This window comes from Haemaphysalis longicornis, unplaced genomic scaffold (assembly GCF_048455015.1).
Source record: "Haemaphysalis longicornis isolate Haplotype H1 unplaced genomic scaffold, Haemaphysalis longicornis Haplotype H1 scaffold_2, whole genome shotgun sequence".
NCBI classification, from domain to species: domain Eukaryota; kingdom Metazoa; phylum Arthropoda; class Arachnida; order Ixodida; family Ixodidae; genus Haemaphysalis; species Haemaphysalis longicornis.
Window position 1 is genome coordinate 167,867,774 of NW_027526295.1, and position 24,300 is coordinate 167,892,073.

The window sequence follows — 24,300 nt, forward strand, 5'->3', positions numbered from 1 at the left end:
GCCAAGAATACACTTATACACTGCATGCTTCGCCCCTCACCAGGTTTCACGTTAGCGGAGATGGCCCGGGACTTTTTCTTTGTAAGTACCTGTTTGTCTTTCTTTATTTGAAAAAGCAATATGAAGGGCAATATGAAAGTTTTATAAACGATAGTCTTTTTAAACGCAAAAAATTGACCCATTTCACTATGCGAAGGTGGTTGACCAGCGAAGCTTTTCAGCCCACGACATAAAGGTGACCCAGCATGTTGACGAAAGGTACGAACAAGATTTATTTCTCTCGAGCGCTGACTGCGCTCATCCCTAAGAAAGACTTTCACGCCTCGGACGCGATACATATAGCCATACATTTTGCCGAGGTTAAGCGCGGTTAAACCAAGTTTGTCAAGTGATAGCTCGGTTCTGGAGAAGCGCGGAGTGGGTGTGTGCCGTTTGTCGAACATCATCATCATCACCGTAATCATCACATCCATAACCTAAAGGCAGGCCGCAAAATCGCCGTTGCTCTCCCTTCGGGAGACCCGTCGGGCCCGATGGGGGCGGTGGTCGGCCAGAACGCCGGCAACGGCGGGGGGCCTCACGTAGTCCCCACCATTGACTCTGACCCGAGTTGGCTGAGCCCTGCGACGATGCAGTTTCTGTGGGACCTGCGCTGCTCGGGTCACCTATGCGACGGCGTCATCCTCACCTCAGACGGAGGAGAGTTTCCCGTGCACATCGTCATCATGGCTACCTGCAGCGAGTACTTCAGGTGGGATTTAATGCATCGTTCCCTTTTACCTTAATCCTGCACTTGTGGTTCCGATATAGCACGTTATTTCCTGGCTGCGTCTAACCTCACGGCAGCCGTGAGAATTACCTGCGGGAAATTCTCACGGCAGTTTCCATAAAAGCTGGCTGGCCTAAAATTTGCTGAATAATATTAAGTCCCAACGTAACCTAACGTAACATAACCGAACGCGTCATAACCTACCCAAATCCAGCCAATACTGCAACAAACCTAATCTAACCCGGCCCAACGACATAGAACACGACCTATATCAAATGTAATTCAACCCATTCTAGAAGTCATGTGCGTCGATCTCTTGATATAGTAAAAAAACCAGAGTAAAAAAAGCATTAACGAAATCGCGATGACCAGAAAAATTGCGAAGGCTAAAAAAAAAAAAAAGAAACACCTTAATGTCGGACTTGAACCTGAGCCTTCTCTTTCAAAACCAAGTACTATACCACAGCGCTACAGGGGCAGCTGCGAACACGTCTTTTTAGGGAATATTTATCCCATAGAATCTCGGGGTAGCGTTCTGAGTCAATGAGAGGCGAGTGCCGTGAGAAATTTCTGACGGTAATTATCACGGTTGACGCGATGATAGACACTACATAATTTCCTCAGCTCGCCCTAATCAGCCAGAGTTAAGGTACCCTTATATCAGGCAGTTGATAAGTAACACAACTTTCAGGCAAATTAGGACACCTTTGGAGAATTTAACTAAGGGAAAGTCTAGAGCACATGATAGGTGACAGTTTGTTTCTGTACCTTTATATCAGGTAGTTGATAAGTAACATGACTTTCAGGCAAATTAGGACACATTTGGAGAATTTAACTAAGGGAAAGTCTAGAGCACATGATAGGCGACAGTTTGTTTTTGTGTGGCCATTGGTATGTTAGGCCAGCTTCTACAGAATTTATCACCACTTGTTCCTACCTTTTTTCAACGTGTTTGTCCTACTAGGGTAATTTGGCGAATTCACAGGCTTCAGGCCACGGAGAAAGAAGTCATTCGCCTGGAAATATCGTTTTTGAATGTACAAAACCAACTAGCCCTAGTTTTGTTTTAGGCTATGTTACATTTTCATGAATAAAAAAAAAACTGCGAGCTAAGACGACGAAATGTGTGAATTGTACGCGCAAGCAGCTTTCTTAGTCTACGTGATTGACGAGCAATAAAGCAGGCATTAAAGTTATGCCATTTATAAGTTGAGTGTAAGTGGCGAACGTTACTGTAGAGCATGCTATGTCTCTAAGACCATGGCTTTATCGGATGTGTAGGGCCCTGTTTGAAAGCCTCTGCAGACGAAAGGCGCGCACCGAGGTCGTCGTGCCCGCCGTGTCGAAGGCAGCCATGGACGCCATTGTGCAGTACGCGTACAAGCGCGTCACGTGGGTGGGCTGCGACAATGTGGAGAGCGTGCTCGAAGCGGCCGACTATCTCTGCATCGAGGGAATGAAGAAGGACTGCACCGACTTTCTGCAGTCCATCATGGCGCCCGACAACTGCATCTCCATCCAGCGTGTCGCCAGGCTGTACAACTGCTTCGAGCTCGCCACGAAGGCTTACAAGTGAGTCGTTACACAAGCTGACGAACATTGAGCTTAATGTACAAAAAAAGACCTCCGCAGATACAAGATGCGTTGTGACTTTTTGGTACACCTAAAGTCACGTGACAGTGGTCTAAATTGCGAATGATGGGAGCCAAGAACGTGGCGGAAAAGTCTTACAAGCTTTGGTAATTTGCTGTATACATGGTTAAAATGAGTATTGCAAGCGATGCTTGCCAAGAACAGGATTAGCTGGTGATATTGAGAGGCAGCATCGCTGTTGGCGTAAGTTTCAGAAAAATTACCGAACCTTTAGATCATTCTTTCTCACCACAGCGGGGAACCACCGACAGTAACCAAGAAATGTTAACATCAATAAAGCAATTTAACTTTGTGCCTATAGACCCACTTAACGAGATAATTCTTTGCTCCTTTTCTCATCACTAAAACCAGTTATTCCCACAAAAACTTGTTAGGTTGGAGAAATTTAGCAAGTCATCGTCATATTACTGTAACTGCATACAGGGCTTGTCAGAAGAAGCGGTGCATGAGTTCCTTACGTATGCAAAGTCGCCAGCAATTGCCACTACGCTCATGCTATCTGCTACGTCTCTGACTGACGGAGAAGTACGAACTAAATCAAGGTATTAAACTGCAGAAGGCTGATGGGTTAGTCGGTACATCGTACTTCGAAGGAGAACAGCGCATACGATGGCACAAAGCAAGAGAATCACGCAACACAGGTTCTAGTTGTGCGATTTCCTTGCTTTGTCGCGTTGTGTGCGCTGTTTTTATTTGAAGTTATAAAGGTTCAGTAACAGCAGAGTCCTTCAATAAAGCATTGAAGTACTCTGGTAATAGGTAGCCGTGGGCGTTTATTACACACAAAGGTTGGCAGGCTCACTCGCCATCGTTTTGGACTGGCGAGTGAGTGCGAGTGCCAGTGACGAGTGGACTGGTGAGTTTGGAGTGCGAGTGAGTGAGCCCTATGCGCAGTGAGCCCCACTCACCACTCGCGAGTGCGAGCGCCACTCGCTGCGAGCCCCACTCACCACTCGCGCCATTTGCGGGGCTTACCGCGGTGAGCGCCTCTATTGCGCTTGTACTGGCTGTTGGCTATTCGTCGCAGGAGCCGCTCGCTGTGATGGCCGTTAATAGCGGGATAGCTCTCAGCTTTGTAAATATGTCGTCACTGAGCTCCTGCTATGGGGCACCCTATAATCAATTCTCTGGTGCTGTGTTGATTTAGGACTATGGTTTGGATGGCCTTCTGACGCCGTAATGCACTAATACTGCTCGATTTCATGACTCACAGAGGGTCTGCTGCACACACTCGCGTGCGAGGGGAGACGACGAGTGGTGAGCGCGAGCGCGAGTGAGTGCGAGTGGTGACGGCGAATGGTGAGCGTGAGTGAGTGCGAAAGGAGACGGCGAGTGGTGAGCGTGAGCGCGAGTGAGTGCGAGTGGTCACGGTGAGTGGTGAGTGTGAGCGCGATTGGGTGCGAGTGGTGGAGGGTGCATAGTAAGCGTGAGTGCGAGTGGTGAGGGCGACTGGTTAACGTGAGTGTGAGTGAGTGCGTGAGGAAAAACTTATTTTTCTGTGTGAGTGGGAGTGAGTGGCGCCCAGTTTTGCCGCGGTATGATTACACACCTGTGTAATTGGCCGTACCTGTTGTCGTCGACCGTGACACGTATCTTGCTCTCTCTGCCGGCCTTGCGCAGCTTCCTAATGCGCACCTTCGTCGACGTATCGAAGGACAGTGAAGAGCTGCTGTGCCTGGGGATCAACGATGTGGAGGCCATCCTGTCGGATGAGAACCTGAACGTGACCAAGGAGGAGACCGTGTGGGAGGTGGCGCTGCGTTGGATTGAGTTTGACCCCGAACACCGGAAGCGGCACATTTCGCGAGTGCTGAATTGCGTGCGCACGGGGCTCATGGACACCGACTTCTTCGTGGAGAACATCAAGGGGAACAAGCTTGTGGCGGAGGATGAATCTTGTAGGTACGCGTTTGGTGTGGAACTGTGTTTATCATTGTTCCAGCAGAACCTAAACTATTGGCGGTGATGATGATGATGATGATTGCTATTGGTATCCCCTTTACAGCGGAGTGATGACGTGTCATGTGACTAAAAAAGACTAATATAGCTATGTTTTGTACTCTTGCTTTAATACTATTGCTGCTTAGGCCAGGCACAAAAAAACTTAGGCAAAAAATACTTTTGTCTTTCTGTAACAGGTGGTAGCTGTCCTATGCAATATTCCCCTCTCTGAGTTTGTCCACCAGCATTCGAATCTTCTTTTCGTCGCCTCGACAGCCTTGAAGTTAACTTCTTTTGTGCTACCCTTAAATTCTAGGGCTTCTGGAAACCAAATATATCCTTCATGTAGCTTTGGATGGATACCCTCGCATTCTAAGACTATGTGCCGCATAGTTTCTGTTTCGTTTCCGCAGATCACGCATACCCCATCATTTTTGAGAGGCGCCCCCTGGCTCCTGAAGTCAGCTTTGCGAGTCGCGCCGCGGTTGTCTGCTACACTCCGCTTGTGAGGAGCATGAGTGCCTGTGCTAGAAATCGTCCGTTTTGATCATTTAGTTCATTACAAAGCGCGTTTTCAGTAATTCCGTTAGTTTATCAACTTCTGACACCTCTGAACATTTTCAAGCTGTATCCAGCACAAGTTTGCAACAGATGTGGAGAGAGAGAGAGAGCAATTTTATTAAGAGAATTGGTCAGAAGATCATGTGTAACATGTACTTTCTATATAGCTTATTTGCGAAATTCAGTGCTCAGAGCTCCCCGGCAAGTACTCAGAATACGCAGGCTTTCCTAAAGTGATTTGAGATGCTCTTATGAAGACGCTTATGAAGACCCCTAAGGAACGCTGCTCACCAAGCAGCGGGCCCCTACACGCGCATCGCACAGCAGGAAATAAAACATCTGTTTTATATTTATTTCGTCGTTGTTAGCTTGTATCAGATGAATTTTTTTCTGTGCACAACGCTTTAATTTTTTTTTGCACCATCACAAACGTCTTCATAGGAAGTTTGGGAAAGCTTCGGAGGATCACAGTGTGGATATTTTCTTCAGGCTCTATGGCATACATTCTTTTTTCTACAAATTGGCTTTAGTTATGGATGCATGCAAGAAAGGTTCATATCCGCAGCGTGAGCTATTTATTCACATGCAAACACCATGGGGATGGTTTGGGCTACGCCACCGCGAAACGGCGCAGACAACGTTGTCCGGAGTACTCGAGGGTGGCTTTTGGGACCTAATTTTTATCATATCGTTAACATAACGAACTGGCACTCAAATCGAACGGTTATGACATGATCACGGCATTTCAGGCTTGAAATACTGGAGGCAAAACAGCGCAAAAAAAAAAAGAAGACAAGGACAGAAAGAGAGACACGACAAGAACTGCGCTGAACACGCTGAAGCGTAGTCCTTGTCGTGTATCTCTTTCTGTCTTTGTCTTTTTTGCGTTGTTTTGCCTAGATTATGTACCAACACGTCCAGTTTTCAATGTCGAAATACTCGCTAACGAACGCAATAAATAGCATACGTTCGAGGTTCCGACATAACAACAATCGAAACCGATGAATATGTGCAAGCAGCTCTTTATTTTGTTTCAACCCCTCTAAGCGTGAAGTATATATCCTGGCCTACTCGGTATGACGTTACATGAATTGAAAAAAATTACTCTGGCTCTACTGAGTGCAGTCTAAGTGTAACGCATATCTCAATATGAGGCAGATATGGCTGTGGGAAATGTAGAGTAAATATCCATCCAGGCCTGAACAAATATGGTGTAACTGTATTTTTACCGTATATGTGATTATCGTGCATGCATGCGTGTGTGTGTGCGTGCGTGCGTGCGTGCGTGCGTGTGCGTGCGTGCGTGTGGGTGGGTCTAATAAGACCTTTTAAAATTAAATGAAAACGACCACGCTGAGGAAACATGTTATGTCGTCGCATCTGCAGACATTATGACAACCGACTAGCTGTAGCTCGTCTCCGTATACTGACTTTATATAAGGACAGAAGAGCCGTAATGAAAAATGTCTGTCTCATTCCTCAGTCCTCAGTTTTTATGATTGTTTTACAAGGACACGGGAGGTTGGCTACAGGCAGGAAGTCCTGGACTGAGGACACCCCGCATTGGTCCGGAGTGACCGCAATTACAGCGGATGGGATAGATAAAGTTCTTTTCTCCTCCACCTCCGACAAATATACGAGGTAGATACTACGATTGCTTTGTGGATGAAGTGGTTATGGTGCTGTGCCCTGTATACGACGAGCACGGCCTCTGAGCTTGAACCGATCACGTTAGTGGTATCGTGCTCAATTGATAACGTTGCGCGCAATAAACCTTCATACTGTTTAAAAGACTGCTATAAAACCAGCAGGCTCCTATATAAACATTAGGTTATTTGAAACTGAACCTACGGTTTTGCGCCCCATAGTGCATGTCGGCACACTATCAGGCTATGACGACGTTAAGTGACATGATAAAATACTTTCGAGCGTTTGGCAAGGTTAAAAAAACTGTTTTACAATCTTCTTGCACACGATTGCCGAGAATCGTAATGCCTTCTGCCAAAGCTGACAACCCCGAAGGCCTGGAACTGGTTTTCGTCTTGCATTTTCGCTGTTCTTGGTTATTAGCAGCTGGCTGGTCTCTATGTTCGAATGATTTTCGATACAGAAGCTGGCTCCCAGCTCCGAATCTTCGCGCTTCGCACAGTACCGGCTTCACAAGGAATTGTGCGACACCGGCAATGTTTCCTCCGGAGCGGTATCAAAAAACTAATTTAATCGAGTGCCTCGAGGTAGTGTATGCAATTTTAGGTCTTTTATTATGATAAAAAGTTAGTTATGTACGCGAAAAATCTGGTGCAGACAAGCATTAAAAGTCAACCAGGCGCAAAGTAACAGCAGGGGAGCGAGACCGAGTGAAGCAGACGACAAATACGAGAATCCCTAAGCTGACGTCACGGAGACGAACTTCGCAGCGCCGCCCCTGGTCGCGTTCACCGCCTGAAACAGTTAGAGACTTTGGTTTGAAATAACTCATCTCGACTGCAGGTATGAGGAGCGAGCTGTGTTGAAGGGCTCTTGACAAACATTGACGGGAGAGCGTTGTTTAAGCTCATTTAACTGCGTACGAAAGGCTGTTTTCTACCTTCGCCTGAAGCACTGCTACCAATCCAAGAAACTGAATCTACTGCGTTTCAATGTGTACGGCAGCATGAGAATAACTCAACCTAACGGCAAATCTCACGTGCAATAAGCTCTAAGCATATGTGCTTTCAGAGGAGAGGGGAGAGAGGGAGAGAGGGAGAGGAGGGAGAGAAATAAAGGAGAGGGTAGAGATGACGAATGGAAGATACACGAGCAGGCGAGAGGAAGGTGAATAGGAGAGGGAGGGGGTATAGTATGAGGAAGAAAGGAAGAGGCAGGGGAGAACGAGGAAAGGGGAATGGGGGAGGACGTAAGGCGGAGAAAAAGTAGGAAGTATAGGGGAGGCGGTGAGCAAAACGGAAAACGGGAAATTATAACGAGAGAAGGGAAATGGCACGGAACAGAGGGTAGGAGCAACACCCTCTATCCAGTTAGTGTTGGTAGAAGTATGCCAAGAGAGAGAGGGAAGTTTCTGAACAGAAGATCGGATAATGTGAGAAAAGTGGATGAGGGGAAGGTGTGATTGAGAGAGAGAGAAGTGATTACAGAAGGAGTAGAAAAGGACAGAACAGAGGGGAGGGGAATAGGAGGTAGGGAAAGTGTGTGAGGGACGGGATGGGCAGACAGACAGGAGAGAAGGGTGGAAGCGTTTCGCAGAGAGGCAAGTTTGACGTTATGCAACGCAATTTGCAGCGAAGCAAGGAGATACAAAAACAATTTTCTACCGTTATAAACAATCGCGCTGTTCAGCGGTTCAAAACGTTATTTGCGTGTTGTGCAAAAGCTTGCCTGTGCACGCAATGCTCCCGCTAATCCGGTTTAGTCCGGGTTGACCGTAAGCCCGGCAGTGATTAACGCAGGCCGCAGGTTATAGAGACTCTTCGCTTCCTGTACGATCTGGACGTGATGGTTTCCAACAAAGAGGTGCCCACGCCGCCGTTCGCCCGGCCAAGGCTCCCTCACGAGGTGCTGTTCGTCATCGGCGGCTGGAGGGCTGGCGCACCGACGTCGTACGTAGAGACCTACGACACCAGGGCCGACCGCTGGATTAACGTAGGTCGCCTCGGGCGTGCGTTCACAGTAGCTTTCCTGTACGAGCTCTGCGGATGCGCTCGTCGCTCATCGGCAGCGTTTGCCCAGCGCCGAATAATAATCGGCAGTGTAGATCGCGTCCTAGCAAGCTGCGATTTAGGTTTACTTGTCAGCATAGAAGGACGGAAGCGCAGCTGAGCTTGCCCATAATGCCTCTCACCATTCTACGCAGTCGAAGTCACGCTTATTATTTACTCAGCGGGCAGGCGGCAGGGAAAACACGTTTAGGTGAAGTTTGCCTTTGATATCAGGATAGCCTGATAGTTTGCCTTTGACGGCGGGAACTCCAGTGTGGCTGGCCACTTACAGCTTTATTGACATTCGAAGTAACCAGCCGGATAGTTTAGTGGTTTTCATAATGCGCCACAGCATCCCTTAGGCAGGTCTTATAGCTTATAGGGCAGCCGAAACGGTATCGTCTTTCCCCGTCCTTTGCAGAGAGCAAGCACATAAGCGGTCGATTTTATAGATATGATTTGTTCGCACGGTGCCCCATTTTTATACAGGAGGCGCCGGTTCGCACTGCCCTTATTGACTTTTGCCGCTGTTGAATACGGGAAGGCGTACCCGATCTGAGCTTCGTCGCCTTCGACATGCGTGTGGTAGCGTGGTGAAGCGGGTGGTCAGCAAATGTTGCTGCCTTGAAGATGACGACAGGAAGCCGAAGGCAAACTTAACTAGTTTACTGCATGGCGAGAGATGAGTCGAAGCCAGACCAGAACAATGCCCCGACGGGAGAGGTCACAATACAGGACTCGAGCAGAGTGACAGCATTGATTCCCTGCTTCAACAGGAATGAACTTCAGCGCTTAGGGGTGTCTTATTTATACCCAAAGCGCTAACTGTCAAACAAGCGTTTCCGCTGGTTTGTTTGCACACGGCGCGATATGGTAGGCACACACAACGTTCTTTCCAGAGTTCGTGAGGGGTCGGTACTAGCGGCGCACGCTGATTCCGAGAAAGGGGGAGAGAGGGTTTTCCCGTTGCGACTTCCTTGTCCTTCGGACAAGCCTCTGCATGGCTCGTTTTCCACCGCACAAGTTTCAATCGCGTAGACAGAAAGGCGCCAGCGATACGGCCTTTCCCAAGCATGTAGCGGCGTGTTTGGCTCTGTTGGATGCAAGCCTGCGTCACCGGCACAGAGGCGCCCACTCGAAAGAAGCACGTAGTGGAGGCTTCACCACATACCAGAAAAGTTCCTCTGCGCGAAGCTTGACGCACAGCGGCGCACTGATTCCTAACACCGCCTAAAAGGAGACCAAGGTTACAGTTACCCTAAGTAGTTGGCTAATCACATATTTGCGAACTAAGCTCTAGCCAAAATGATTGGCAAACGTACAGATGTATTTATAGATATTATCCACGAAACAAATGTATAATTGTGAATAGTACTGTTGGGATAGTGCGTTAGCCGGTAAATGTTTTGTTTTTGTTAGCCTGAACGCGAGAAATAACGCCGTATTCGTTTGGGCAGGTAGACATTGGAGACCCCTGCGGGCCCCGTGCGTACCACAAGTGCGCGGTGATTGGCAGCGACATCTACATCATCGGCGGCTTCGATGGCGAGGACTACTTCAGCTCTGTGCGCTGCTTCAACGCTGAGACGAAACAGTGGCGCTCCGTTACTCCCATGCACATCAAGAGGTTAGTGGTGAATTGGCTGAAGCAGTGAGGTTGCGGGCTTGTCCGCCGCCCAAGCGAAATATTTGCGGGCTCGAGAGGCGGGTAGTGGCGCTTACTATGTAATTACAGTTTGTGACAAGCGAAGCAAGCGAAGCAAGCGAAGCACGAAGAAAAAAATACAAGTTCTATTTGAAAAAGCAAGAAACTATCCTTTTGTAACCTACTCAACTCCATTCCAACCACGAACAACAATTTTTAAATTGAAAAAAAAAAAAAAAACGCAAGAAACATTGAGAGACTTCTAGATTTTGTGCTACAGTGTCGAGATAAGAACTAGAGGGACGTAATATGGGCCAACACATATCAAATTTGTTTTGTTATTATAAAATTGAACCTCCAAGAAGACTAATTTGTCAGTTATTATGTTGAAGTTTTATGCACGATGAAAAAGAAAAAAGTGTTACCCTTTTTGAGGAAAAATGGAGAGACGAGCTAGTTGGTGAACATCCATAAGTGAAACTTAAGCGCAAACAGAAACAGGGACGAGAAAGAGTAACGACACCAGCGCTTACTATCAACTGAAAGATTTATTAAAATCGAAAACACATACACGTGCCTGGTTGTTGGGTCTTGGCATGGTATATATGTTTTCGATATTGATAAATCTTTCAGTTGATAGTAAGCGCTGGTGTCATTACCCTTTTTATAGATTTTGGCTCTGAAACAAAAAAGAAGCCATATGGCTAGCTAAGCCAGGTAGGCGAGGAACGTCGCTAGCGGCAATGGCACCACCCAAGGCGGCCCGCGACTGCAGCGACGTATTTCCCTCTAGTATATATATTAGTATAAAACTTTATGCCACCTACAATCGTCCAGTCAGGTTTCCTGTCGGTGGCTTAGGCTGGCGACCACCAGTCGCACAAACAAGATTAGGTGACGTCATGGAGACGTCACCGAAAAGTGGCTGGGGATTCCATACTGCTTTATATGTTTTAATACCTCGTTTATTTGTTGGAAGCTGGCGATAAAATTTGTATCATTGTTATTGAAAAAAAAAGCAGTGTTTTTGTTTAACGAAACTTGGATTTTGACCTCATGGCGCCTTTAAGCACGCGTTGAATGTTGCTCCCGTTTAAACAATCAGTTACAACCTTTTACAACGCGTCGAAAGAAAGAATGCATAAAATAAACGTCTATTTCACTAAAAGACTAGGTAGGACTTGGTCCTTGGCGGTCCGAGGTGGCAGGTCTCCTCAGCCCAGGGAACCCTTGCCAGTGGCTGCCGTCTTCGGCTGGTACACTAGATTCTTCCGTCTCTCCGGATCCTCGTCGACGAGCAGTGCCTCCAGCTTTTCAGCGGTGTCGTTTTCACCGGTTGAATGAGCGCCTGACAGCTGTTCTTCTAAGGTAGAGGCATTATTTTGTGTTGCAGCAGTCAGGGCGGTTAAGCAGCCTCGGTTACCGTCAGGTAGTCCTGGGCGGCAGTCTTCGCAAAGGCGCGTCAGGATCATGGTCGGCTAGATGTCGGGTATGACGCAGTAAGGGCAGAGATACGGAAGTTGCGTGGGGTAGATGCGGTCCATGATTATTCCACGTGTTTACGCGTTTTTTTGTAGGCGGCGAAAGATTAGGCCTTCTTCCTTCGTGAGATCGCGTGTCGCGGGGGCATCTCCTCCGCTGAAGTCGGCAGTGCTGCAATATGGACACATAAGTGATGGGTATGTCTGTGGCGCTCGTTAAAGACGCAGGTGTTGGGTGGCAGAAGAGACTGGCTGGTATGTCCTCGGGCTGCAGAAAAACAAAGAAAAAAACTGGTTGATTTCTCTGTCATAAGAATCAGTCAAACACGAGAGTGAAATGTGCAGCGAAATCTGCAGCTAAGCATGATTTGCGGTCGGTGGCTCTCTTGTGGGTGTGCTTGGCGAGCGACGTCCTGCTGGCGGGTCGCTTCGGCAAAGGTGCATTGGCGTCATTTCCGTGACGGATATGACGGCAGTGAAATCTTGGGGTATCGTGGCATAAAACACTTTCGTGTTAAAATATCAAACCCGAAAACGAACAATCCTAAGTATAACGGGCTCTTTAGTACTAATGGTTGCGCCCCCGCAAGAAGACTTTGTGTGCAGGGGTGCACACTTTACAGGCCGCTTGCCTAGTTGTACAGGCGTCACTTCCATGACGGATATGATGCCAGCGAAATCTTCGTGTATCCGGGAATAAAACACTTTCGTGTTAAAAGAAGGAGAGAGCGGAAACAACCACGAGAATATGTAGTGGACGCTCACTGGATTTCAAGTGATTTTTTATAACGTTGCGTATGAGATGTTTTGTTTGTTTTAAAGCGAAGGTTTAATGTTCTCACTGATGGTATTAGTAACTCAAAACCACTTAAAGTGAAAGAAAAAGAAACGCTTCCTGCGGCCGGAAACGAACCTGGGTACCTCGCGTTACCAAGCCGGCGTCTATCCGATTTCTTCATTTCGACATTGTCTGAACTCAGCCCTAACTCAGACGACAACCAAAGAATCATCCGACACGAGAAAGCTTCGCGTTCAGCCATCGTCATCGTTAGACGGAAGGGGGGATTTGTTTTTGTTTTTTCACTTTCTTTACGCTACTGAAATGTCTCCTTTTCTCGCGGTTCCCGGCACTAGGTCTTGAAAACTTGGGTAAGAGACTGTGGCGGTTTGCTATCTAATGCCAGGCGCAGAGCATTCTGAGGACAAATATTTGCCTCCATCATATCTGTCTTAAATATGCCTCTGCAACCTTGCTACCCCGCCTCTATTTCTACCCTTCCTTCTACTTATCCCTTTACCCTCATTAATCAATACTCATTAGTTTTGAAGTGTATTAGGATAATAGGGTGGGTGCCTTCCGATCAAAACAAAACGAAACCAAAACAAACAAAGAAAAAACAAACAAACAAAAAAAACAAAACGAAACAAAACAAAGCAAAAGAAAACAAAAGAAAATACAATACGAAAAAAAAACCAAAGCCTTTACGACAAAGATGCTTAAAACGCTAAGCTTTCCCACATTCAACTTGAGTCAAAGTCCCAAATCCGAACTGCTTCGATCGCGTCGGAACAGCGCAATCGGAAAGACGTCGGCTTCGTAACGCGAGGGATCCAGGTTCGATTCCGACCACGGGAAAGCGTTCTTTTCTTGAGGCGTTCATTGTGTAAGTTGGCTTTCCTTCAGCGCATTACGGCGTAACGATGGACGGCGCCAGTGAGGCAGATAAGGCTTCGCTTTAAAATCGATGAACCGGACAGATAGTCGCAGCGATGGAAATGCAGATGGACTTGTATGCGGTATACGAGCGCAGTCTTTTTTTTTAGGGGAGGGGGGGTGAGGGAGCCCACTTGCGTTATGAGGAACCACTAAAAATATGGTATGAAACACACGTTTGAATCTTCGGATTTTTGCGCGGCAGGGTTATTTTACACGTGCCATTTATTTAGAGTTACCGGCATGAGGTTCTTGGAGCTGGCAATAAGAAACTCGACCGTTGCCTTTAAAGGGTGCTTCACAATAAACACTACTAAGTTGCGGTGAAGCTCACTAAGCCAGCTGAGCCGATCTCGCAAAGAAATCCTCATATGTCGAGAGGCTCCTATAGACCCCTTTCCCTTGATTCCCTCAGTTGAGCTCTGGGAGAAGGCGCTGGGCAGCTCGGACCTGCAGACCCAGAAGAGTCTCACGGAAAGAGCTCCCATGGTCACCGACAGGCTGCGACTGTCGGTCACCGAACGCACTTAACCAGGCTTTTAAATAGTGTTCTCTGTCTCTCTCTCTCTCTCTCTCTCCCTCTCTCTCTCTCTCTCTCTCTCTCTCTCTCTCTCTCTCTCTCTCTCTGTCTCTCTCTCTCTCTCTCCCTCCCTCTCTCTCTCTCTCTCTCTCTCTCTCTCTCTCTCTCTCTCCCCTATCGCATCGGAATGCAAATAAATCAGAAAGGAGTGTATGGAACGTAGCGAACAGAAAGCATTAATTTCATTTTTTCACGTACACGATTATGATGACAAGCACTGTTAGATCTGCATTACGAATGTCGAATACGCGCTCACCCCTACAAATAATGTTATGTTCTCATGCTAATCCCTCGGTCGACCTTTGTGTCTATACGGAGGGGAATGTGGAGTTGCTGAAACTTTTATATGTCGGTAATCTCAGTGCTTCAATGTTGGCTTCGCCTGTCTTTGGTAAGGCCTAGAGAAATTGCGGAAACGCCATTTTCGCAGATGCTACGTCAGCGTGGCCGTGCTGGACGACATCATCTACGCCATGGGCGGCTACGACGGCCGCCACCGGCAGAACACGGCCGAGAGGTTCGACTATCGCGAAAACCAGGTTTTACATACCCTTTTCTGGCATTGGAGGTCGCGGTTTTGCTTAACGCTGTCACTTATCGAAGACTTGTTAAGTCTTACTTAAAAGAGAAGGAGTAGAAGTACTACCCCGGGAAATAATTGGGACAGCGAAGGAGTATCAGCGTGAACAAAAAAGGATATATATATATATATATATATATATATATATATAAACGGTTAGGCTAGTGAAGGTTAAATAGTAAAAAGGGGCGCAATAGAAAACATCACAAGTTTACTTGACAACATTAGATTGCATCGACGTTTCGGACGGGGACCGACCTTTATCAATATATATATATATATATATATATATATATATATATATATATATATATATATATATATATATATATATATATATAGATATATATATAGAATAAGGGTTGGCAGTCAAAAAACCTCGGAAAGCAAAGGGGGGATGCGGTAGGTCATAGAAACAGATGAAGAATTTTTTGAGTCAGAAAGAAAGTGGTGAAAAAATGCCCGCCGGGTAGGATCCGAACCCACGACCTCCAGAATATCGGTCTGGTGCGTTAACCACTACGCTACCGGCGGGGCTGTTTCCCCACCGCTTTCTCGGGTATTTATGTAAAGGTATTTTTGTTTCCTGCACTTGGGGGTGGTAGCCAGCGCCACTCGGACTACTCGGGGTGAAGGGGTCCTTCTTTTTAACCCCCGTGCCGTGACTCGAGTGTCTACGACATGTCGAGAGTGGTCGACCAGCGTTGAACCCTCTTAAGCTCCCTATGGCACCAATACTGACAGAACAGAGGCCCTCGCTATGCATGTAGCGAATCAGAAATGGGAAATGAAGGGCTCGGTGAATTAAGACAGAATAAGGGTTGGCAGTCCAGAAAACCTCGGAAATCGAAGGGGGGGATGCGGTAGGTCATAGAAACAGATGAAGAATTTTTTGAGTCAGAAAGAAAGTGGGGAAAAATGTCCGCCGGGTGGTATCCGAACCCACGACCTCCAGAATACCGGTATATATATATATATATATATATATATATATATATATATATATATATATATATATATATATATATATATATATATATATATATATATATATATATATATATATATATATATTTTTGTTTGGCTAAGGCGTCCTCTTCCCAGGAGGCCACTGGAATTACCCATTGGTGAGCCTTGCAGGGTGCTAGAGAGACCGGCGGGATGCCTATGGTCGGTGCTCAGAACATAATGGCTAAAATTCGAGTGAACAGTTACGCCAAAGATAACACAAATTTTTCCATCTGACAGGACTAGTTGATCGTCTTCAAAGCGGTTCCGTGCGCCGAGTGAACACGTATAAAGAAGTGAAAATGCGGTTCCACGTTGTAACGCGTACATGTTAGAGGTATGTAGTATAAAAAAGTGAAAATTCGGTTCCACGTTGTAACGCGTATATGTTAGAAGGATGTCGTATAAAAACATGAAAATGCGGCTCCACGTTGTAGCGCGTACATGTTAGAGGGATGTAGTATAAAGTGAAAATTCGGTTCCGCGTTGTAACGCGTACATGTTAGATGGATGTAGTACATAGGGTTTGACGCAGGGTGGAGATGCGACGATCTTCTTCCTCTAGGTGTCGTCGCTTTTTTTCGCTTCTGTGTTGAGCCGCGCCCAGCGAGGGACCTTCGAGACAGCAGAGTATAGCGATTCAACTGTGGCGAGCGTGCTGCTCCCGCTCGCAGTCACACGCTCGGCGCATCGTTGGCTCAACCTCAACATTCGGCGGCGTTGTCACCTTCTGGACTATCGGTCTGCGCCGACAGATGAAAGAAAAAAAAAAACATGAGGGCTGCACCAACGCATTCCGAACAATCCGGGTGTCGTGGCTTGGTTTCCATATTTCTTCTTACCTATCATTCGGCGCACTTTTGGCAACTGCCGTTTTTTCGGAGACGCGCATTTTGCAGATTTTTACAGGGAGTCTTCCTTCCGCCTGGGAAGGGGGAGATTGGTACAGAGCGAAATGGCCTTGCGGGTAGATAAGAGTGCAGGATTACGTGGCCTTACATTGCCGCATTGGGAAAACACACGTGCACGATATTGCATTTTTTGGCGTGTAACCTAGGGCTTTTTAGTATTCAGACCAAACTTTTATTTGTGCTTTTCATGATGTGTATTTGTTTTTCGAGCTACAAAAAAGCTCTAGAACCTTTTACGTGCCTTCAATGATAAGCTGACTGAACACAAAGTTTTTATCGGCAAAAATGTCCTAACCGCCTTTTAACCACCTTTTAAAACTACTACTTTTGGTGGCGGGGTTCCCACATGCTTAGCACGCGGGTAGCCTTGGAAGGACCTAAAGCAGTACACAAGTAGTAGAACGAAAATAAAGAGTCCTGTTAATAAACTATTTTCGTCGGATTGGTTTGTAGAAAAATGAGAAATCGGGTGAAAAATGTGGTTGAAGGGCGGTAACATAAAAAAAAACGAAAACAAAAGACAAGAAAGCCTCAGCCTCGTGCCATCGCGAGCGGCGCTTGAGAGAACAACAAAATGAAAAGGAAGAAAAAAAAGGTCTCGTACCGTCGGCTTCACAACGCCAACAACAGTTTGGACAGGAAATGGTCAGTAGAATGCTCACTCAGCGGACATTTCAGAGCGTCTTATCTTAGGCTTAATGTCCCGTACGGGAATATCGCATCATGTGACTATTCGAAATTAGCCAAAGTTATTGCTTAAAAATTTATTTATACAAAAAGAGTTTCATCATGCAACAAACTAAACAGAGCTTTGAAAAACTTCAGTTTCGCTTCAAGTCCAGCGGCTAATGCAGTGTTAACCCGTGCTCACCTGCCATTCGCAGTGGACTCTGATCGCACCGATGAACACGCAGCGCAGCGACGCCTGCGCCACTTCTCACGGCGGCTTCGTGTACGTAACGGGCGGCTTCAGCGGCAACGAATGCCTCAGCTCTGCCGAGCGCTACGATCCGGCCGTCGGGCAGTGGACCCTCGTCGCGACCATGCGCTTCAGGCGCAGCGGAGTCTGCTGCGTGGGATTCCGTGACGCTGTCTACGCCATCGGAGGCTACAACGGAAACACGCGGCTCTCGACGGCTGAAAAGTACAATCCGAAGACCAACACCTGGTCTCTGTTGCCGAACATGAACAACAATAGGAGCAACTTTGCCGTGGCGGTATGTGATCCACCCGGACTGCGTGAACTTAGGCCTTGACGTGTTCGCTTATCCAGATTAGAGTTAATCCTGTATGCGTGGGTGTGTAGTACCGGTCAGTAGAATTTACGGATCACCTCTGTTCACTGCACTGTTGGCACAGTTTAAAGGTTTATAGGTAGGAACTCTTAATTAAACACGCTGTTTAATTAGTCTAAAATGTGTTTAATTTAAAAAAGCAGTCGCTGAAAGTTTTATTTTTTAAAACAAATGTGTTGATGGCGTTATCTCCAACATTTAACTGCTGTTGCATGCGTGATATTGAGCGCGGGAAAATGTTACGTGATGCGATGAGTGCGCCACTTATTTACTGTCTCGAGTCACAAGTTGACCGCCGAGGGCGTTACATTTGGTGCAGCCCGTCCAACGCGGCGCTGCATTAGACTCTATAACGCAAATGAAACGGAAGCAAAAATGACCTCTTGGTTGGTGCTGCGGGGGAGTGAGGGGCGGCAAACATGTGCAGTCTTTGGTAAAATTTTCTAGGCCAAGCCGAAAGTGCGCAGTCCTCAAAGAATGCAACGTTCAAGCTTACGTCCAGAGCGATGCTGAAACGTTTTATGCCGGAAAGCTAGAAAAGCACCTTTCTTTCTTACTGACATAAAATATTTTTGTCACATTTGAAGGCAAAGCTTACTTTTTGATTTCTGCTGTAGGCAAGAAGGCTTAGAATTGGCGTGGAAAATTTTGACAAAGGGTGTACCTGAGTAACAGAGGTCATGGATGAACTGCGTAAACAGAGCCACGTTGATATCACAAAGTTTCAATACTGTGGGCGGGCTGCAATTGTTGCTACCTCCCTGTAAATGTGGGGTCACACTAAAATCCACGCCTGAATCACACCGGGAAGCGCTGTTTACAGGTGAAGAAACGGAAAAGTTTACGCTGCTTGTTTGCTTTGGAGTTTCTTATTCGTTGCTTGTAGTATCCGTCTTGGCTTGACAGCGCTCGTGCAAGGAATGCTAGCTATGTTTCGTAGGAGGAATAAGGAACAAAACCGGCCACATATCTACTTGATCTGCTGCGAATGATGCCGTAATGCGGTGACACAGTAAACTAGTTGCCACCAGTCACGACTAGTCGTAACCAGCCAAAGTTAACAGGATGAGTCGTAAAGGTGCAGAAAATTTATTTTAACCGTTCAATAGCCAGCCAGAAGAGTGACTGTCTCTTGGGAATTCATTTTTGGACCCACCTCGCAATTTACCCGCCGCGGTGGCACAGTGGCTGAGGCGTTGGGCTGCTGAGCACGAGGACGCGGGTTCGATTCCCGGCCGCGGCGGCCGCTTTTCTGAGGGAGGCGAAAAGCAAAAACACACGTGCGTACGAGATTTCGGCGCACATAAAAGATCCCCAGGTGGTCAAAATTATTCCGGAGCCCTCCACTACGGCGCGCCTCATCGCCTGCGTTGCGTCGGCGTGTTAAACCCTACAATCAATCAATCAATCAATCAATCAATCAATCAATCAATCAATCAATCAATCAATCAATCAATCAATCAATCAATCAATCAATCAATCAATCAATCAATCAATCAATGAATCAATGAATCAATCAATGAATCAATCAATCAATCAATCAATCAATCAATCAATCAATCAATCAATCAATCAATCAATCAATCAATCAATCAATCAACCCACCTCGCAATGTGAACTTGCAACGAAGAGAGGCGCTTGTGTTCAGACCGTGTGGCAACTTTCGCAGTTTTTCCCGTGTTGTAGAGGACTCGCGAGTTACGCGGATGATTACCGCTTGTTTACTATAAGGTCTGCTTTGGCAGTCTGTGGGCAGAGCTAACATTGAAGAGTGCTACCATTACACTCACAAAGTCTGGTCACTTCTTTGGATTGGAATTTTTCCGGGTTTGTGTGCGCTGGAAAGAGGATTTGACGCTATGCCCGTCATGTTAACCAAAGACAGCTAGCTGGTGCTTTGAAAACAATTTGGCTTTGAACAGGTTGAGTGCGGCAGTGAATCGATTGCTTAAACAGTGCAAGAACATGAGACGGGGAGAAGCAAACCCACAGGGCGGCGCTCGTACTGTGGTTTTACTGGCTGTCTGGTCGTTGTCTTGCGTTGTTCAAGCAATGTATCCAAACCAACTGGCCTAGTTATCCCTCGTGCTGCAGCAAATTGGTGTAGCGATGCCAATGTTCGAAGCTACAATATAGCTCTTCGACCGCCAATGGGAAACAAAAAGTGAGGAGCCGTTCTGCCCTACGAAAGTGGATGACCAACGAAGCAGTATTACATGCACATCACCCGCACAGTTAGAGAATGTACTTATTTTCCGATAACTTGGCAGTGGTAGGGGCTATGACTTTGTGATTACTTAATAAAACTTAGAAGGGCTATTGTTTTATCCTAGTAAACAAACTTGGGGGTGTCGGTTTCTCTCGCGTAGGAGCTCTTGTATTGAAAGAAGGAAATTTCAAGATTTGGAACTTCGATGCGAACTAATTATGACAAGTGAATGACACACGGAGTCAGGATAGTGATTTTAGCGGTCAATCATCGTACAATTATTTTCAGGAAAGTTGCTATAAATAAATCATGAGCTATTTTCCACTCTGTGAAGTTGGATGACCAGCGAAGCTTTTTAGCGCACGACATAGAGGTGAAAGGAACCTTGCAACACTTTCAAAAAGCGATTTCACTCTTTCCTTCGCGTCGGAAAACACTGCGATAACTATAGGGGCACTGCGTGATTTGCTCGTCACACCAGCTACGCCTTCTACTCCAGCTTTGTTTTGGTGGCTTTTTTTAAAGCTGCTATTGAAAAGCGTTCATTGCTGCAACTGAAGGAAAACTGTCGAACAGCTGCTATATGGCCTTAGTGACGTAGTTCGAACCGTCGAAGAACGTCAAGACCGGGAAAGCGAGAAAACTCTTTTGGGCGAGTTTACAAGTTATCTGTTGGACATACAGCAGTAATTTAGGTACTTTGCGACCCCCTAATCTAAGCACTGGGTGTGTTGGGTGTCTACGTTCTGCAAGTATTTAGTATTTATAAGAAAAGTCGAAAAAAGTGTTGCAGGGTCCCTTTAAACAGGATTTAGGTGAAAGGTATGGACAAACTTTATTTCTCTTGGACATTGACGGTGGTCATTCCTAAGGAAGGCACATACAGCTGAAGCCGTTTCCGGGTGAACAATCACGATAAAGTTTGCTTTGTCACAAGGTGTTCTTATGCACGCAGAACAAAAATGTACTGAACCCTACCCTACGTCTATTCCGGGCTACTTCCTTACGTAAGTTAAGTAGCATTCATTAAAGAAATGCTTTCTTGAGTCTTTCGGGGCTTGTGCCGCTTTGGAGCCAAAGTCCAGAGCTCCTTTCGCGTGTTCGAAGGCTGCAAGGTCATCAACGAAATTACAGGACTCTTGAAACATCAGGTAACGCACACCCGGACGTTAGTTTTGTTGCGCAAGCTACACTACGCTACCCCGGGCAGTCTCCGCGGGGTGACCAGTTTTGCCCTTGAGCGCTAGAGGTCAAACCACACTTCCTTGCTCAAGAGCCCGGAACGGAGCAGCGGCCATATAACGGGGAGTGATAGGCGGCCGGGGAGAGATAGGTCGTGAAGGAAAGGAGACGTGCGCGGGCCCCGTGCGCGGTACACGGCGGAGGAAGGCGAGGAGGCCGCCGCCGCAGCGACAAGCGCGCGCCACGAAGGGAGGCCACGGGGCCACATGCGGCGCAGAACCATGGGCGATGGAGGAAGATGAACATCCAGTTGTGGTCCCGCGTACAGTGGTGAGGCATAACAACGCCGTGAGGCGAAAAAGAGGAAACACGCCACTGTTGCGCACAGCTTCACTACCTTCAAGTCTTACTCATTAGTGTGTGCTTCCTTCATTTTTTAAACGCTTCGCGCTATATGCTCGCCCTTTAAAACGGCTCGCGCCTCGAAGACAGGTGCCGCTTCAGGAGTTCTTGTTCGCGGACGCGAAAAATACACTAAACCCTAAGAATATAAGCTTAGCTTAAAAGAGTAAGAGACGTTTTATTCTCAGCGTTGCGGCAATTTTGGGTCTGCTGCAAGGTGTTTTGCTCGCGCGCATAAAAAAATTCACAAAACTTCTGCCATAGAAAGCTCCGCTTCAAAGGTTGGGACTCGTACTTCACAGTATAATTTCGTTCTCGCACAGGTCATTGACAATTTGGTGTTCGCCATCGGCGGCTTCAACGGCGAGAGCGCCATTAACCTCACCGAGTGCTACGACCCGGCTACGGACCAATGGTACGAGGCGACGGACCTGAACGAGTGTCGGTCGGCAGTCGCCGCTTGCGTCGTTTCCGGCCTGCCCAACATCCGCGACTACATCCACCAGCAGCGGGAGAACCTCATGGAAGAGAAGAGACAGAAGATGCTTGAGGTCCTCAGGCGACGGTGCGGAAACCTTGGGCAGGACAGTGTCAGGAATCGTTAGACGTGGCGGAACTGGTTCGTAACGCCTGGAGGCGCGTCTTCCTGGTCTTGCCCAACGATGTTCCGATACCGACATGTCAAAGCAGACGGATGGAAATTCCAACGTAGTTAAGCGGTCAATAATTATTTGTCACGTAGGAGATATGGTCGTACAATGGTGTATCGTCAATTCGATAACGGAGAAATTAAACACAATACCGCGTTTTTAAATGCAGAGCATTTCAGTAACTCACGATGTCACCCGCGTTGACGTCCGTAGTCCGCGTCCGCATCGCTCCCCCTACACTATATAAATACTTGCCGGCGCCAGGTTTCGATCCTACGACTCTGCGGGCGGAACGCAAGGTGCACGGTACTCTACCAACTGAGCCACAAAGCCGACACAGAACGGAAGGTTACGAACGTGCCTTATATCCTTGACTCATTCAACCGTCGGCCAGAGGTGCGCCCTCTCCCCCGAGTCCTCCTCGCCTTCTCTCCGCTCGCAACGCCCTCTCTCGCCGCGTTCGGTTCGGGCGCACAACAGGTGGGGACGTGCGCAACACCCTCTCTCGCCGCGTTAGGATCGCGCGCAAGAACAGGTGGGGTGCTCGCATCGTGCTCTCTCGCCGCGATCGGTTCGCGCTTAAACCACAGATGTCGTTCGCGCGCGCTGCGGTCGCTAACATCTGTGGCGTGATCGTGACGTCAGCATCACGCGTTCGCGTGGTGGCGATTTCGGCGCTATAACATTCTCTCGCGAGGGGCATTGGATTGGATTCGATTGGATTGGCTTGGATTGGCTTGGATTTGGATTGGATTAAAGTGGATTGTGTTGGATTGTGTTGCGTCATAGCCGCGCCACGTTGCGTCATAGCCGCTCCACGTTGCGTCATAGCCGCGGCAGGGGGTTCACGGCACGTTCCACCATCGACTTCATCGACAATGTCTACGCTGGAAGACAACAATTACAACAACAACAACCAATACGTAATCCATACGACTTGCAGGCGCGCCCCCCCGCAGAAATGCTCTGCATTTGATCGTGCCCCTCGCGAGGGGGATGTTTCTTCTTTTTTCTTCTCTCCGGTCTGCCGCCGGCTTGACGACAGTGCGCCTTTGTGGAATACGTGTATTGGCGACGTCGCCACCGGCATAGTACGGGAGTCATTCTCCAGCCCTCTTCAACGGTCGCCCTTCGGGGGAAAGCTTAACTTGTTGTCCGGCCGCCTCCTGGCATTAGTCCTGGCGCCGTGGTCGTCTGGTCGCTTGGAGGGCCTTTTTTAGCTTTGTCGCAGCATTATAGTCTTTGTTGACGTCATATTGCTTGCGCGATTACAATTCAGGTCAAGTGGGCTTTTCCGCTGCTTTCCGATTATCCATTGTAAGCTGCTGAACGAACCAATTGGGACAATGTGGTCCTGTTTGGGGCCTATTTTTGTTTGTAAAAGTACAAATCGAGGAAACTGCCGCATTGAAAACAAAACAATTAGGAAAATTTTACAAATGAGCACCAGTTTACGGTGTCTCTGCTGTTTGCATTTAGGTGGGAGCTCCAGAACGCTTCTAGGAGCACACACTGCGAACGGAGACTTCCTTCGCGACATTGATTCACTTCCTGTACTGTTCAGCCGGCCATCCGGGTTCTATTTAGGAACGCTAAAGAAGCGCTGTTATGGCTTTGAGTGCTGTTTTATCTTACCGGTTGAGAGCGGCAAGTACTATCTTCGGACGACGGACATGCGACGGTTCTTGTTCTGGTCATGGCACAACTCCTTCCCCTGTTATGTGTCAATTTAATGCGCTCTTCTTTTGTATTACCCTATCTCACCCATCCAACCATGGGTTGTCATCGTTGTTCCTGGTGGCCCCATCGGCATGGCAAACGTTGTCTTTTTTAGCTTCTGCTTATTTCATTCCGTGTAACTTTTATATCGTCCTTACGTCCTTCTTCTTTATCGTCAATAGGTGGTACATACCTTTGGGTTATTACACCACGAGTGAATGTTGTATTTATGGAACTTTATGAAGCTTTTATGTAACCTTGGCTAATCTTTTTCATCAACTTGTTAAAACTACAACGTGTACTTC

General features: G+C 47.3%; 1 protein-coding gene and 1 non-coding gene across 2 annotated transcripts; one reads left to right on the forward strand and one right to left on the reverse strand.

Annotated features, from left to right (window-relative positions):
- Positions 1-533: 533 nt before the first annotated feature.
- On the forward strand, positions 534-22,366 carry LOC144168407 (kelch-like protein 10). The gene is made up of 8 exons (XM_077697402.1): positions 534-751; positions 2,051-2,341; positions 4,043-4,324; positions 8,371-8,563; positions 10,077-10,246; positions 14,470-14,578; positions 17,423-17,755; positions 21,950-22,366. The coding sequence occupies exons 1-8, from the start codon at positions 534-536 to the stop codon at positions 22,229-22,231; spliced, it is 1,878 nt and encodes a 625-aa protein (XP_077553528.1). The 3' UTR covers positions 22,232-22,366.
- Positions 15,081-15,153, reverse strand: Trnai-gau (transfer RNA isoleucine (anticodon GAU)). Its single transcript has one exon. It is a non-coding gene; the product is annotated as a tRNA-Ile (tRNA).
- Positions 22,367-24,300: the final 1,934 nt, after the last annotated feature.